The sequence below is a fragment of the Ursus maritimus genome, unplaced genomic scaffold (genome assembly GCF_017311325.1).
Source record: "Ursus maritimus isolate PB19 unplaced genomic scaffold, ASM1731132v1 scaffold_28, whole genome shotgun sequence".
NCBI classification, from domain to species: Eukaryota; Metazoa; Chordata; class Mammalia; order Carnivora; family Ursidae; genus Ursus; species Ursus maritimus.
In genome coordinates this window covers 10,577,321-10,594,349 of record NW_024425341.1, presented here as the reverse complement: position 1 = coordinate 10,594,349, position 17,029 = coordinate 10,577,321, and the positions used below count along the sequence as shown (strand labels likewise).

At 38.0% G+C, this 17,029-nt stretch overlaps 1 protein-coding gene and 1 long non-coding RNA gene across 3 annotated transcripts in view; one reads left to right on the top strand and one right to left on the bottom strand.

Moving 5' to 3' along the window:
- TNKS (tankyrase) overlaps positions 1 to 17,029 on the bottom strand; it is a 210,998-nt gene that overhangs the window by 69,192 nt on the left and 124,777 nt on the right. For both annotated transcript variants that reach the window (XM_040643270.1, XM_040643271.1), the window contains exons 6-7: positions 1,743 to 1,837; positions 201 to 267 (exon numbers count right to left, since the gene is read on the bottom strand). In XM_040643270.1, the coding sequence (XP_040499204.1) occupies positions 201 to 267; positions 1,743 to 1,837 (162 nt within the window). The remainder of the gene's footprint in view (positions 1 to 200; positions 268 to 1,742; positions 1,838 to 17,029) is intronic.
- Positions 1 to 17,029, top strand: part of LOC121105647 — a 156,263-nt gene that overhangs the window by 38,678 nt on the left and 100,556 nt on the right. The gene's annotated exons all lie outside the window — the stretch shown is intronic.

The following is a 17,029-nucleotide window of genomic DNA, read 5'->3' as shown; positions in this document are numbered from 1 at the left end:
CAGTAAGTATTTTAGTTTCTTTAATTTTAGCTTTTAAAAAGAGTTTAAAATAAGGTGAATGTTTTAAAAACTTTAAGGCACCAGTAATATTTTTTAAAAACATTTTATTTTCTTAAAACCCTTAACTGGCCCACAAATCACATGAAAACTTATGACAAGTTAGAAAAAAAGCAAGTACTATTCAATAAAATCTCTCTTACCTTTAGTAGTAGTTCTGTGACTTCATAATGTCCATACGAACACGCATTATGAAGAGGCACAAGTCCACTAGATGAAGAAAGGCAAATTAAAGTACTGCAACTTCAAATAACATATGGTCATTTACCCAAGAAGCGCTAAAAGACAAAATTCTAATAATTTCCAACACCATTATATTAAAAATACCTTAGAGTATTTAATAAGAGGATACAAAGCATAGCTAATGTTTAACCTTTTGTATTTACCTTGTGTCTTGTGTATATAATCCTTAAATATAATGATAAAAATACCAATTAGAAAAGTATTTAAGTGAAAGGAAGAACATGTGCTAATTGACCGCTGCAGGCTTTATAGATCAAGTATCATAGAAAAATGTGACCTGAGAGTGAGGTGAAATATTCCTAGCATTTTATTTCACTTTGAAGGTAATTTCCAGCATAAGAATGAAATATCCGAACTACTCGAACTTGCATCTCCAAGTGTCATTCTGCATGAGCCAAAAACCCTGATTTTTGTGGTGTACTTCTCTGGAGGACTCACCTAGTGTACACCCATCTGTTTTCGGACATGCATTAGGAAACCAAGCTGTGCAAGAGCGGCAGGCATTGTGCCCCTACGCTATTGGGCCACCATTCACGTTCGGCACAACAGCTGGCTCCGGCAAGGGAGCAGCAGTATCAAGAAGAGCAGATTTGAAAGGATCGATTCCCTCTCTGATCACTGCCTCAAATACCGAGTTGTATCTTCATTTCTATGTTTTCTGACATGGAGAGGGGGCAAAGTGAAAGAAACCCTCCTCCCTCCAGGGCTTCTCTTCTTTATGCTGCCAATCACAGAAGTGTTAATAGGGACCTACTTTACCTGGACAGTAAGGTCAATTATCTTTTAGATCTTAAGGAGAAATGTTAACCTATTACACTGGAGCAGACCTACTTCATATGTCCCCTGAAGACTAGATAGGGAATGGGTACAAAGTTTTCTAAAATTCACCTCTTCATTAAATAAGTGACTTCATTGCTTTCTTAGTAGTCCCTCCCCTCTCCCTCCATTCCCATACCAACCTTTGTAAGTGTTCTCAGTTCAGATGTCCAAGATTTTATCAGGATAAAAACCAAATTAGAATATTATAAACTTATGATTTTGGTTTATTAATAAAAGATGATTCCTACATACCAGGTGAATAGGACAGCCATGTTACTGGCTTATCAGAATTTTCAATTTGCTTTATCTCCCTTTCTGGAATGCCATTTGAGTTGCAAAATAATAAATGTAATTGAGGGAAGCAAATTTTAACTTCAAATAATAGAAATACAAAATTTAACTAATTTAGGCCATTACCATGAGAAAGCCTCTTTAATAAGAACATGAAAATGCAGTTTTCAAACCAAAGTTGCAAACATTCTTAAAATACTACACAAAGCTGTAAAGAAATGAGATATGTGACTTTGTCCAGTGTGCAAAAACTTTAGTGTTTTGGATGCTGAAAACAAAGCATAACGGCCCCCGGGGGGAAAGCACGCAAGGGGATAAGTGGACACACCTACCCTTTGTCTTTTGCGTGAACATCAGCCCCATGCTGGAGAAGCAGCTGCACTATCCGAACTCTGTTGTAGCCCGCGGCTAGGTGGAGAGGGGTGGACTAGAGATGGAAAAGAAAAACACAACCCCTCCTGAGATAAATCAGTCTTGCTTTGTCATTTCATCGGTGATTACGTAGACTGAAACACAGTAAAATCTAACACACAGAGAAATCGCTGAGTTGAAGCGCCGGAAGGTCACATGTCATAACTGGATGAGAGACAATTACTCACCTCAGAAGGAAACTCTAACTTCAGTGTCATTCACCTATTTCTCCGACTTGTTTTTTAAGGCCTTCAGTAATCTAGCCCTACCCGACCTTCTCTCCTTGATTTCTTACTTCTTTCCAACAGGAACCATTCTCAGCATTCTGAAAAGACTTGTCAGGGTTCATAGTCCTCGTAACCAAAAACATTCTTCCTTATCCTACTTAAATCCTGCCCACTTTTCAAGTCTGAGCGTTTCCATCCTAATTCTAGCATAAGTCCTTCCCTACAGAGCTGGCTCTCAAAACTTCTCTTGAATAAGAACGCTGAAAAGCCTCTCTAAAGAACAATTTGAAGAAACTTTAGTGGCGACAAAAAGGACAATGGACCATATTCATTTCGTGTGGCTGTTGGCAGTGGTTCAAAATTAATTTGCTGTATTGGATGCAATGACATTTGACAAGATAGCATTTAATTCTTCTATTTTATGTACTGTATATGTAGCATAAATAGAAAATACAGTTTCTTCCCAACTAATTTCTGCCACATTGATTTGAACCAAGTTATTAAAAGGTTCTCTGCTCATATTTAATATGGTAATTAAAATAATCAAACTTTTCTTTTTCAAGGAAACAACATTAATTAAAAGGTTCTCTGCCACCATAGCAGTTTTTCCACCTTTGCTCATTTACTTGAAGTTTAAATACTGTCACAGCTTTTCACATATGGTCTAATATACCTTAATGTTCTCTCATTTTTCCTGTCTTCTATTTGGGCCCTGATATTTAGTAAGATTCTCAATTTCTTTTCTTCATATGCTATAAATGGCAGGATATAAAAGAGTCACTAAATACTGCACTATTACTGCGTTCAAGGCATGCCATACATTTTATATATTCTAACAGTCTCTACATTTAGGTAATAGTTTTGAGCAGTACACAGCTAATAATGAGGAGACCAAGTAGAACAGAAGAGAGTCCCAAAGAGGAAGTCAGGAAACCTGATATTCCTGATCTTATGAAACTCTGAAAGTCAGATCACCTCATCTCATCAGCCTCTTCAAGTGTTACAAGATAAAATCATCCATCCCAGCTACCTCAAAAATGTGCTAAGAGAAAGTTTTCTTTCATAGATAAACACTTCTAAAATGTAAAATGCCATATAAAAACAGATGATTAAAATTTCTGTACCATTAAACAACTTGCCCATCCAAATTTCTGCTTCCAGACACATGTCGAATGTTATTGCAAATAATACTGCCAGGAAATTTCAAGTTATTTTCAAAACGGTTTCTCCCCCTCCTTTAATATTTTGAAGATGCTGCTTCACTATCTTCTGGTTTGTATCATTTTGGACTAGAAATTTGCCAACATCCTATGTTTGTTTGTTTGTACATGTGGCTTCTTTTTTGGATACTTGAATGTTTTCTCTTTATCACTGGCCTTAAGCACTGTGACTGTGAAGGCCCTTGGTATACCCTTCTGCTGCTGCTCCTCTTCCTCCTCCTTTTGTGATGCTTGGGGGTTGCTGGGCTTCTTAGATCTGTGGCTCATAGTTTTCACCAAATTTGGAAAATATTCTGCTATTACTTTTTCAAATATTTTTTTCTGCCCCCTCTCCCACCATTCTCTCTTTAGGGACTCCAATTATATATATTGCTTTCAAAGCTTATTTTTAAGCGTTGTTAAACAGAACCAGAGCAGCCTTTAGACTAGGACTAATTTCCCCCTTCCAGTGAGGTATGACCCTTCTGAGGACCCTATGGTAGCTGAGGATTAGGAAGTTTGTCCACTCTGGCTGGTAGCAACAGAAACGATCACAGATGCCGTGTGACTTGACTTGCCAGGGTTATTACCTCTAATTCTTTCAGTGGTTCTTTTGACCACCCCGTGTGGCTTCCTCAGACTCCTGTTAACCTCAGTACTCAGCTGAAGACAGCTGGGGGAAGTTTGTTCTCTTCTCCGTGTAGCTCTCCTTTCAATGGCCCTCTACCTGCTAACTCTTGCCACACAGTTTCCCCAAACTCCTAATTCCACCTTCTCATCTCAGGGAGACCACTGGGCTCCTCCAGGGCTTCCTCTCTCTGATTGAAGGACTGGAAATGCTTTCTAGGCAGTAAGCTAGAGCAATCACACAACTCAACTTATCTAATGCTTCTCTCTCAGGGATCACTTCCATGGACTGCCTGACGTCCGGTTTCTGAAAACCATCGTTTCAGATATTTTGTTTAGCTTTTTTTTTTTCCCCCCCAAGAGGGAAGGTAAAACTAGTTTCTGTTACTCCATCTTGGCCCACCTTCAGGACTGAATTGGACTTTCCATGGCAGTAGGGAAGCTTCCTCCAGAGACAATGACTGCTTTGGATGTCTGGCCAAGAAGTCAGTAAGCTCTTTTACAGGACTTAGCTGACATTTCACGTTTTATGAAAAAAGTGACATCTTCATTACTGATGCACAAAAAAGTTTCATATTAAGAAACTTTCACAAAATTTTGTTCATATATAGTTGATTTAGTATAACAGTTCTTCTTATTCTTAAAAATGAACAAAGTCCCCAAATGGATGAATACATACACACACACACCTGAACTGTTTATTTAGAAGGATAAAACATGAGAAAAAATATTTAGTTTCTGGATTTTTAAAAAATCATTGAGACTAAAAATTATTTATAGTGCTTTGAAAATGGTTACATATTTAGTTTCTAAATTACATTAATTAGGTAAATTAGAAGACTCTGTAATTGACAAGGTAGGAAGTGATAGGAGGCTTGAAATAAAGCAGTTGTGAAAGAAACAGAGTTGAGGAGTGTCAAAAACTATTAGAAAGCAGAACTGACAGAATCTGATAACTGATGTAGGTAGTAAAGGGTACAGCAGTTCTGGTTCAAAAATGTCAGTGACAGATGAAAAGAAAGGAAGGATATAGGTTGGGAAGGGGAAGAGAGGGGAAAAGAGGAAGCAAGAGGGAAAGATTTTGAGGTTTGGGTTTATTGAATTTGAAGTGGCTGATACCATAGAGATTACAGGACTAACTAGAATACAAGGAGTGGTGATGGCTGAACACAAATTTGGTCATCACCGGCATTCATTTAAAATAATCAGCGTTGGTTGGGGTGCCTGGGTGGTACAGTCAATTAAGCATCCAACTCTTGGTTTCGGCTCAGGTCATGATCTCAGGGTCGTGAGATAAAGCCCTGCATCGGGCTCCGTGCTCAGAGCAAGGTCTGCTTAAGACCCTCTCTCCCTCTCCCTCTGCCCCTCCCTGTCCCTGTGCTCTCTCTCTAAAATAAATAAAGTCTTAAAAAATAAAATATTCTAGTGTCTGCAATGTATTTGGCAGCATGTTAAGTGCTAGGGGTCGCCTAGTAAACAAGAAAGTCTCAATACTTTGCCTTTATGAGTTTTCTCAGTCTTCCAAAACATGAGTCCCTAAATGAAACACACATATACTAATTCTTCAGAAGGCCAAAGATGAGGAGACAAAAGTCTAGGTTCTGAGGAATCAATTAGAGAAAGCAGACGATTACTATTAAATGTGACAAATACTGTGGGAAGGGAAGAAGTTCACGATGTCATACGAGGCTAGAGGCTGCACACCTAAACCACTCTGGAGGCCAGCGGAAGGGACTGGGGTTAGGGAAGATTCTCAGAAGAACTGTTTCCTAAGGGGAGGCTTGAGGATAAAGAGAAATCACTGAGGCAAAAGGATGGGGAACTTTATTCTGGGTAGTATGAAGAGCACATATTAATACCCACCCGACAGGGAGGAACTAAAAAAAATTCAGTGGCTAAGTGTAGTATGTGAGACTGGGGGAGACTCTAAGAACAATGGGAAACCTCTGATGAATCTGAAGCAGAAATTACTTAGACTGCCGTTTTGGAAAGATTGCTCTAGTTATTCCATAGAGAATCAACTGGGGGTGGGGAACAACTCTGATGGGAGAAGACCCAAATTGAAGACTGCAGGACTAATGGAGGAGAGAGATAATGACAGTGTCAGCTGGCAAAATGGTAGCAGCGCCTACGTAGAGATGCTGAGTTCTTAAGGGAGTAGATAAATTCGCAGGGAGAGAAAGTACAGAATAAGCTAGATGAGCCTTTCCAAGTAGTAGTTCCAATGTGGATGCTAATTATGCAAACTTGATAGCATCACTAGAAGGCACATACAAATCTGTAAAATGCATGCAATAAATTTGAGGAAATGGTAGAAAGCAAAAAGAAAAAGTAAAAATTAAGGACAAAGGATGATTTGAACAAGCATACACTACTAAGATCCCAGAGGTTTTTCTCTAGAAAAAAGTTCAATAGGTATAAAGTTTAGCATCTAAACATTATATACCAAAATACTATCTTCTGATGCAAAGCAATTAAAATCATGTGGTCTAGGGCTAAATTTAACGGATAGCTAACACACAGTGCCAACTTTACACCTCAATTGCCAAATGGCAAAGTAATGATAAAAGTAATTTTCTGAATGCTAGGATAATTAACACCGTGTCATGTAGGCTTTGGAAGAAATCAAGCAGACCCATTTGTAAAATATTCACACGTTACTTGATAATTTTGTGGTGGTTGTAAACTAGTAAACACCAGAAGCAAACATTTAAGACGTCATCACACACAGGCCAGCAATCACCACCAGTCTGCACATCCTAGGTTTATTCTTTAAAACAGATTTTTCATTGGAATATTTTAAAAGCCAAGCATGAGGAGTGATAAAGTATGGAACAATTGCAAATACAAAAACTACTGTTTTCTTCTTAAGAGAATGTTATGGCTGATATTTCATATTGTAAAACGTTTACAGAAAAAAGAATTCTTACTTAAGGAAATCTCATAATCCAAAGTTTTCTTCTTGGAATCAGGCCATAAGAAAAAACAAACATACATATCTATCCTTGCCTTTTATGATATAGATTTGCAGCACAGAATAAAGCATGTAAGACAGCTTTAACTCACCTTACACATACATGCAGAGTGAAAACAGTGACAAGCGACAGCCCTGTTCAAAAGCTGTGGCTGCAACCTTAACGTAAGTCCAGGTGGCACAATATGAGCAGATGAATAAAGGCTTTTACATTTGGGGTTTGCATTCTTGCTTGGCAAATTTATAAGGCATATGACTTTGGACTAATTTCTCAGTGTCTTGGAGCCTTGCCTTACAACGTCTGTAAAATGAGAATTGTAATTCCTACCATTTAAGGCTATTTTATGGATGACAGAAAACCGTATAAAGCACCTAAAACAGTATCACACAGAAAAAGCACGACAAATAGTACTTACTACTTATTATCACCTTATTAAGTATCTTATACACTTTGAAGTTATTTCTTAGTGGTCATTTATCAGTCTTCACCTTACTTTAGCTATTGACAGAGCTGATCACTTCCTCCTTGAACTATTTTTCTCCTTGGTATCTAGGACACCAAGACCTTCCTCACTGGTTACTCCCTAGTCTTTTTTTCTGGTCGCTTCTCGTTTTCTTGCCATTGGAGTACTCCAGGACTATGCCCTTAAATCTCTTTTCTTCAGTATCTATACTCTTTCCTTTGGTGATCTCATGCAGTCTCGCGGATTTAAATAAACTTCATACATTGACGACTCCTCAAACATATCTCCAGCTCAGTCCTCTATGCTGAACTCCCAACTCTCATAATCTAACTTCCTATTTGACATCACCACAAGGATATACAGGAGACATCTCATGCTTGTCATGTCCTCAAGTGAGCTTCTAGTATTCCCTCCAACACCTACAACGAACAATTTCCTACTGCTGTTAATAGCAACTCTATCCTTTTCATTACTTAGGTCAAAAACTTCGAGTTTTTCCTGATTACCATCTTTCTCTCACACAGTATGCTCACTGCAGTGAGAGTATTTCTGTTGGCACTATCTCCAAAATATCTCCAGAATCCAATCACTTCTCTGCCACTGGCCTGGTCTAAGTCCCCATCCTCTCTCAGCTGGCTGAATTGCGACAGCCTTTTACTTGGCATTCTTGCTTCCAGCCTGATCCCCTCAGAGTCCATGCAACATAGTAGTAATGATCCTGTTAAAATATACCAGTTAGATATACCGGTCCTCTGTTCAGAATCTTCCAACGGCTCTTCATCTCACTCTAAGTAAAAGCTAAGTCTCTATAACGATGTAGAAGGCCATAAAAAAATCTCTCCCAGTACCACTCTCCAACTTTCCAACCTCATCTTTTACTCCACTCCCCCTGGTTCACTCCACATGCCTCAAATACCCTAATTACTAATTATTTGAAACGACTGGGAATTAGATTGTACTAATAAGTGAAATATCTTCTGAAAAAATTAAAGGCCTACCAGTAACAAAATATTCTCCCACTTAAATTTATTTATTTATTATTTTTTTAAAGATTTTATTTATTCACTTGACAGAGAGACAGCCAGCGAGAGAGAGAACACAAGCAGGGGGAGTGGGAGAGAAAGAAGCAGGCTCCCAGCAGAGCAGGGAGCCCAATACGGGGCTCGATCCCAGGATCCCAGGATCACGCCCTGAGCCAAGGCAGACACTTAACGACTGAGCCACCCAGGCGCCCCTCTCCCACTTAAATTTAATTTCACATGTGACTTTTTAACAAATCCAAACAACAATGAAAGACAAAGTAGTCCTGAGGGTTAAATATCAAAAAAAAAAAAAGAATCTTATGGATACATAAGACAGCTATCAGCTTTCAAAGACCTATATAGTATTATGTGCCCAGAATACAAAATTTAATTTCTAAATCTTTTTTTCCCCATCGAGCGAAGAAATCATGATAACTGTGTCTAAAGATTTAAATGTATTATTACACATAGTCAATCCCAGAGGAATTTTAGCATTTACATTTTAACACAAAACACACATTGCTCTCTCACAAAAGACTGCTGGGTACAGGGGAAAGCATTCCTTGATCTGATATTACTGAGAAAACTTCGGAGTTAACCATTACCATACAGAATATATCCCAATCTTTGTAACACTGTTCATCTAAAAAGCATAAAATATAAAAATTAATTCTTAATTTCTTAAGACTTTGTTTCTCCATTTTTATAAAGCACACGCTTTGGGACATTCCTTTGATAAGATTTTAAAATGAGATTCCAAAATACCAACACTCCTTGGGACACCTGGGTGGCTCAGTCCGTTAAGCATCCGCCTTCGGCTCAGGTCATGATCCCAGGGTCCTGGGATCAAGTCCTACATCGATGCAGTGACTCGATCCCCTGCTCAGCGGGGAGTCTGCTTCTCCCTCTACCTCTTTCTGCTGCCGCTGCTCCCCCTGCTTGTGCTCTCTAGCTCGCTCTCTCTGGCAAATAAATAAATAAAATCTTTAAAAAAATAAACAAAATACCAATACTCCAAATAATTATCTCTTCTCCTCTTGTTCTGTCTTTGGACAATATTTTGCAAATAAAAAACAGAAAAGATTGTCAAAGACTGGTCCTAAAACTATTTCCCACAATCTTTTACTGTAACACTTGTCATGAAATAACATACAGTAATTATTTACTTATCTCCTCTAATCTACCCTGAGCTCATGAGAACAGAAAATATATCTTAATTTTATGTTTGAAGGCTTAACACAGTACCTTATATTGAGTAGGGCACTGAACAGAGGACACAAAAAACCCTGTTTGGTGAATTTGACTTTAAATTTGTGTGAAAGATTTACACCTACATTTCAACACAGGCCTGAGTGATGTTTGTAAGTCATCAGAAAGTTATCTAACCTCGTGATATATAGTGCATTTTGGTTTTCATTACAATAAAGGCCCAGTTTGACCTCGATCAAATCCTCTGGAATTTTCCAGACTACAGTGACTAACTCATCCTGGTTTGCCCAAGATTTTCCTGGTCCCAGGAAACCCATTCATCCCAGGCAGACGGGGATGCTTGGTCACCCTACTCTAGCTTAATGCTGAATTGAGTTTCCTGGTTCCTGGAGCTGTCCCAAGTCAGAAAATTGTGTGTGTGTCTGCATGTGCGTGCCTACGTGCAAGGGCACACAGACACTCTGAATAAAGAAAGACTTATTCCTCTGCCAAACTAGGAAAAGAATCCTATTAAAAGTTGGCTCAAGAGGTAACAAAGGATACTTCTCTTCCCATTTAAACAATTCCTTTAAAAGACTCAAGTGTAGTCTTTCTCAGTCCATACAAGCTCCCCATACTATTCAAACTCTTCCTCCAGCGTCTTGCTCTTGCTCCAGTTACAAAAATGGCTTCATAGGGTAAAACTTCATGATCTTTTCAGCACTTGAACACACATGGAAGCATCACCCAGATTCAACAATCATTAATTATTAAGACTTGGTGACGCTGGCATCTGCCATCTCTTTTTTTATCTTTTATTTTTCCCAATGAAGTGTTCTGAAGCAAATTCAAGACACTGTTAACATCTCGCTCTTACATATTTCCATAGATGTCTCTAAAAATTATGAGCATTTTCCTTTAAAACCCCAAAGTTATTACACTTAACAAAATAGTGGTAAATCCATCTACTAGCCATATAAAGCACCTTTCCTAATTGTCTGAAAAACTTTTTAAAGTTGGTTCGCTGGATGTCAGCATCAATTCTTTTGGTTCTTGTGCCATTCAGTCTCCCGACATCTACAATGGTCTTCATCTTTCCTTTTTTCTCTTTTCACGATCCTGACTTGTTGAAGAGACCTTGTTAGCTGTCCCCTTTCCTGTGTGATGATTTCACTTGTGCCTATCTCTATTTCCTGTGTTTCATGTAAATCGAAACTTCCTCTTTAATGTGAAACTTCTTTAGCAAGAATACTTCACAGACAATACTTCATACAGCATTTTATCAGGGCACATATTATGTCTGGATATCCTACTTTTTGTGATAAGATTACTCTGTGTACCATCAGTTTTGCATTACTACCTCTGTGACCTGTGAATTCCAGATAGCATCCTTGTAATTTTCTTAACTTCCTGCCATCTTTTTATAAAGTATATACAAACAGAAGATCGTTACACTTAAAAATTCCAATACTTATTTCCACTTTTTTAAAATAAAAACATACTTTCAGATATGGTTCCACAAATGAGGTATTACATATGTATTTTCTCAGTTTTAACTGGTCTCAATTATCAGTTACCTTGACTCACCATTTCCTCCCCAATAGAATTCCCTTTTATATTATAAAAATGTATTCCCTCTAAAATAATAAAGTAAAATGTTCTCTCTACTTCTTCCGCTAGTTCAATAAACCCCTTTCCTGAAGGCAACCACTGTTTATAGATGCACAAGTATCATTTGAGATTTTTTTTCTATGTGCATGAACATGTTTTTCTGAGGTTTTTTTGCTGTTGTTTTAGTCACACAAATGGATCATATGATACTCTTCTGCAATTTACTTTTTTTCTTTTAAAATATTAGTATATATAAGTTTATCTTATTCCTTATATGGTATTTCCGCTGTGTAGCTATACCATGATTATTTACTCATTGTCTAGAAGTGGACAGTCAGGTTGTTCCATCTCTGCTCTGGCTATCTTAACAAAAAAACACCTCGTTTAAACTTATAATTTGATTAAGATAGATCAGTATTACCCCTTCTACAAATAAAATACTATTATCAGCCATTAATATAAAATTCCCAGGAAAATATAATAACCACATAATCAGAGCTAATTAAATTTCTTTCAAGCAGAGAGATATGATTAATCTGCTTGCTAGGTATACTTAAGAAGTTCTTTGAGACAGTGATACTTTAATCAAAATCAAAACAACTTGCAAGCTAGAGAATCAATATGGGCATATATATTTCCACAGAAATACATATCACTGATGCCTGTATTTTCAGGGAGATTTAAAATGGTACCATAATGAAGATTAGACAATCTCCTTGAAGGTTCTCAATTCTTGGGCTCTTATAAAGAGAATTTAAAAAAGAAACTATCTGGGGAATGAAAACTGATGAACCCAAGTAGAAATAAAACTTTTCTAAAAAGATATTTTGGGGCACCTGGGTGGCTCAGTCGTTAAGCGTCTGCCTTCGGCTCAGGACGTGATCCCAGAGTCCTGGGATCGAGCCCCGCATCAGGCTCCTCCGCTGGGAGCCAGCTTCTTCCTCTCCCACTCCCCCTGCTTGTGTTCCCTCTCTGGCTGGCTATCTCTCTGTTAAATAAATAAATAAAATCTTTAAAAAAATAAAAATAAAAAGATATTTTATTCACACCTTTTTCAAAAACTAGGTCTCCTTTAACTTGTTCCTTCTACAGACTATACATTACTCGATCCTCCTATTGTAATGTTTTCTCTTCCAATCTTTTCCTCTGGTCCTGGGCCTCCTGATCAATGGTTCTCTAAAGCACAGTATCTCGAGCTAAACACATATAAGGCCTCATCACAGTGGACTATATCAGGACTATTACTTTGCAATAATAGACATGACACCACTCCTAGAACGTAAGAGTGTTTAACATATTAATGTTTTTCAGTCACAGTCTCTGTAATAGGGGAAGTTAGCTAACTATCATACCAGTTTCTTCACCGAGCTATTTTCAGACTAAAATGAAATAGAAGATATGAAAACATTTTGAAAATACAAAGTTGTTTATTGAAAATAATAGCTAAAATCTACTAGGGACTTTCTAGGTACCAAGCACTTTTCAAAATGTATTATAATGTATTAACTTGTATTTACTCATATTTACTTTTACATACTGATTACCAGAGCTAGAAGCTATTATAATCTCCATATAAAGGGCGAAACTGAGGAACAGGGAGATTAATACAGCAAGTTAACAGGAGAGTTAGAGATCAAATCCAGAGAGCCTGATCTCAGAACTCCCATTCTGCTTTCCTTCTTTTCCTCTGGCTGGGAGCTCAGGTGCTGGATACCGTGTTCAGAAATGGACTACCATGGCAGAGTGGCAGGAAGAGTAACTCCTGGTGGGCAGGGATCACGTTGGTAGCTCTGGCTACCTCATGGTAGTACCCCATGGGTACTATATGTGCAACCCCAGGAATGATGAGAGTGTGACCATCCCACTGGATGAGCACCCCTGAAATGCAGGGCTTAACAATAGTTGTCTAGAATAGTAAGTATTAGAGGACAAAAAAAAGTAACAGGAAATTGAAATTGGATAAGACAATTTATCTGCATCTTTCCTAGGGCTGGGTTGTTGGTTTTTGTTTTTTTTTTTAAGATTTTATTTATCTATTTGACAGAGAGAGAGAGCGCACAAGCAGGGGGAGAGGCAGGCAGAGGGAGAGGGAGAAGCAAGCACCCCGCTGAGCAGAGAGCCCGATTCCAGGACCCTGGGATCATGACCTGAGCTGGAGGCAGACACTTAACCGACGGAGCCACCCAGGCACCCTGTGCCGGGTTTTTCTACATCTATCTAACAGATAGTCATTTGGTCTCTTGAACTAGACCCCTGTAGTTGCCTCAACTGGTTTTTCCAGAATAATTTCCTGAATACCTTCCTGGTCACCCTCTGGCTAAGTCAATATATCTCCCTAACGTGTACAACCTTAGTTCAGCACTAAGTCAGATATGGTCTGATCCAAAGCAGTGAGCTCTCATTTTTTTAAAAAATGTATTTAAGCAGAGCCAGATGTCAATCTGTCAGAGTTCTCATAGGGAAGGTTCCAACACTACACTGGGCGGTTGGACTAACTGCCATTTAAGTTCTCCTCCAAATAAGATTCTCTGAATTCTAGATAGGCTACATGGACAGAGGTAAATATGATTGCTATTTTCCAGCCTCAGAGAAGATATTCTTCCAAAGTAACACATGTCATCTTTAGGAAGGAACCTAAGGCATATGAAAATCTGTAGAATTTATGAAAAATCTTATAAAGTTTCTATACTTCAGCTGCCTTATATAGTAAAAATTTATTTTTACACTGAGACCATAAAGGACTATCTTTATTTTAAGTGTATGTATTGGGAAGAGAAGGAGAGGGGAAAGGAAAGGAGCATACAAGAAAGAACAGGAAATCCACAGAGGAATCTTTGTGAGAATAAAGTTCTAAATGCCAACATAATTCAATTTTAACTTAACGTTCTCATGATGGAAACTCCAAGGGGATTCTTCAACAGCCAGAAATTTGTTTTTCTCTTTTCCAGCCTCGGATTCAGCAGAATTGAAATGTATGCATGAAAATGAGTTTCTACCTTCCTCTCATTGGGTTTGTATGGGAAAGGAAAAAAAAAAAAAGAATGCTTAGCACTCTCAGAAGGTGCAACATTAATTTTGCATTGTTTAATGAGAAACACAGCTGGCAGACTTTCTGGAAACCAGGTTTCATGTCTGATACTAACCTGATGCTTTATACCTTAAGCAGAAAAGTTTTCACACAACTCAAACCTCACATGAATTCCTTTTTATGATTAATATTCACAGTCTCAGGTTTTAAAATCTAAACATCAAAGACTCTAACTAACATTCAACAGATAGTTGACTTATTCTTGAAACAGGACACAAGTTACATCTAAAGATTATTTATGAGGGAATCATTCCCCGTTAGATTATTAAATAGTCATTTTAACTGTGTAAACTGGGAGAAATTCCTGTAGCTGATTTTAATGTTAAGAGCTCCAGGACTTGGGAGATATGCTATCACCTCAGAGTTCCTTCAGTGATAAAGTCCTTGTTGTTTCTGAGCTTGCATATGTGAATTTGGCAGCCAAAACTAGCCAAGAGCAGAGGGCTCTACTTCTGTTCCCTACCCATAGCCCCTTCCCTGTTCTAAGTGGTACTAAACCCTCTCTGAAACTAGGACATTGCTTTAATGGGCATTTTTTGGGTACTCAGAGTAGGGTTTTATCATCTTACTATCTTCAAAAAAGGAAAATCAATATACGAAACGTTTTATACTTTAGAGTTTGTCTATTTTCAAATTTCCTAATTTGGCTACCCAAATATGATTTCAAATAATTACACATGGTATTCATAGCGTTGTTTTTGAAGTTTTACTACTGATGCTATTCTTAGTAGAGAAAGACATTTTCTTATTAGTCACTGAAAACAATCTTTTTAAAAAAAGCATATTATGGGGTTTCTTGATTCTTTTAGAAATTTTCCTTTATAATTCTAATTTAATTGAGTAAGTAAATGGATGAACATGCATGGGGGAAAGGGAAGCAGGCCTCCTAAGAAATTATTAGAAAGGTAGTATTTTTAAAAAAGGTAGTGATACGAAAATAACCAGGTGTTATAGCCTGAGTGTTTTGGGTCCACGCCCACTCTGGCAAATTCATATGTTGAAGCCCTAACCTTAATGTGGTGGTATTTGGAGACAGGACCTTACGGAGGTAGGAAGGGTTAGACAGGGTAAATGAAGTGCAGTCCTCATGATGGGGTTAGAGCCCTTATAAAGAATAGACATCCAAAAGCTTGCTTTCTCTCTCAGCAAGAAGGCAGCTCTCCACAAGCCAGGACTGCCCCTCAGGAGAAACTAACCATGCTGAAACCTTGATCTTGGACTTCCCAGCCTCCAGAATTGAGAAATAAATTTCTGCTGTTTAAGCCACCTGTGGTATGGCAACCTGAGCTAGGATACCAGGTAACTGGTACAAAATGAATTAAGAAATTAACAGTTCATATTGGTTTTATATTATGGCCAGACCACAGTTCCTAATCATGCTCATTCAAAGCTATGGATAATCTCAAAGTTCTTAAGTCCGTATTAACTCTTCCCTTTTTGCTGCTTCTCATCAGGCCAGAAGTTTCTGAAATCAGATTTCTCTTTGTCCCTAAGCAAGTCTTCTTACCCACTAAGGTTCACCCTTCACTAAAAGGATTTAAGAACTTTTTTTGAATACTCTACTGTTAACTGACGTTAACCCAACAGTTTAAACCAAAGAGATTATATCAAATCATAATCATTATAGGGCTATTTTTAAATATCTTCATCAGGTAGTAACTGATACATAAAAACATGTTAATAACACTGCCCTCTATCCCATTCAACCACAGAACCTGGACATCGGCAATAACACTGCAGCTACTTGGGTGTGTTTCTTCCACATCCTCTGCCCTTGCCACTCTGCCGGATGGATGTTTTTCAAGTGAATGCTGCAGCTGTAATCTGCTGTACCCTATGAAGTTTTACTTGTAGAGGCAGAAAGAGCACTTTAAATTTAGATTCTTGCCATTTTGAAAGAATACTCTTGAGCGTCACACTTTTGTAACCAGGCTTCTAAATCAAATTTTAGTAATGAATCATACTCACAGCAAAATGATTTGGTACTCACTCCTTTTCTATCCCTCAACTGGTAACTGTCTACTGTTGACAATTGTGGGAAACACGCTTTTTGGATATGGCTGTAGGAGAAACCAAAGTTAGGAGGAGGGTGGCTAAGCAGAGCTAAAATGAACTCCTGTTTCACCACCTGCTTTTTAACACAGGTCCCTTCCACTAAAACCTCTTTTCTCAAAGAGAGAAACAGAGCACAGTTGGCATGGGTACTAATTACCCTAACCAGTAGAAATGTCATGCTTGACAAAATCGAGACTGTTTTAGTAGAAGCGATTCCCTAATGAAAAATAAAAAAGACATTTTCAAGCCCTTATTGTTACAAAACGAATATACACAAGCATAAAGATTGTATACAATATATTCCATCACAAGTAGGCAAGAAAACTTGCTCTAAGGGATTTCTGCACTGCAGTAAGACATGCACTAATCAGCAAGATGTACTTTAAAGAAGCGATTAGATTAGATATATAATTAAACGTAAAGTACTTGAAGAGTTCCCTAATGCAGACTTATGGCATTTTGACCTTCCTGTAATCCCAAGTAACATCTGAACTATGGTCCATAAAAGTTGGAAATTAAAAAATGGTATATGACTTTTCATCTACCAAGACTTGCCAAGAACAGAAGAGGATGATAAAGGCCACAAAAGGCCATAGAGAGCCAGGCATGGGCCCTCAGGTAATGCTAACACTTTCTTAAAGGAAATAAGGCTCTATATAAACTTTATTCCGGACTCCAGGGGTGTCTTATCTAGTGTGACTCCATACATCCTCATATAGTCTAATTCTGTATGCCTGGTAATTGCTACTAACT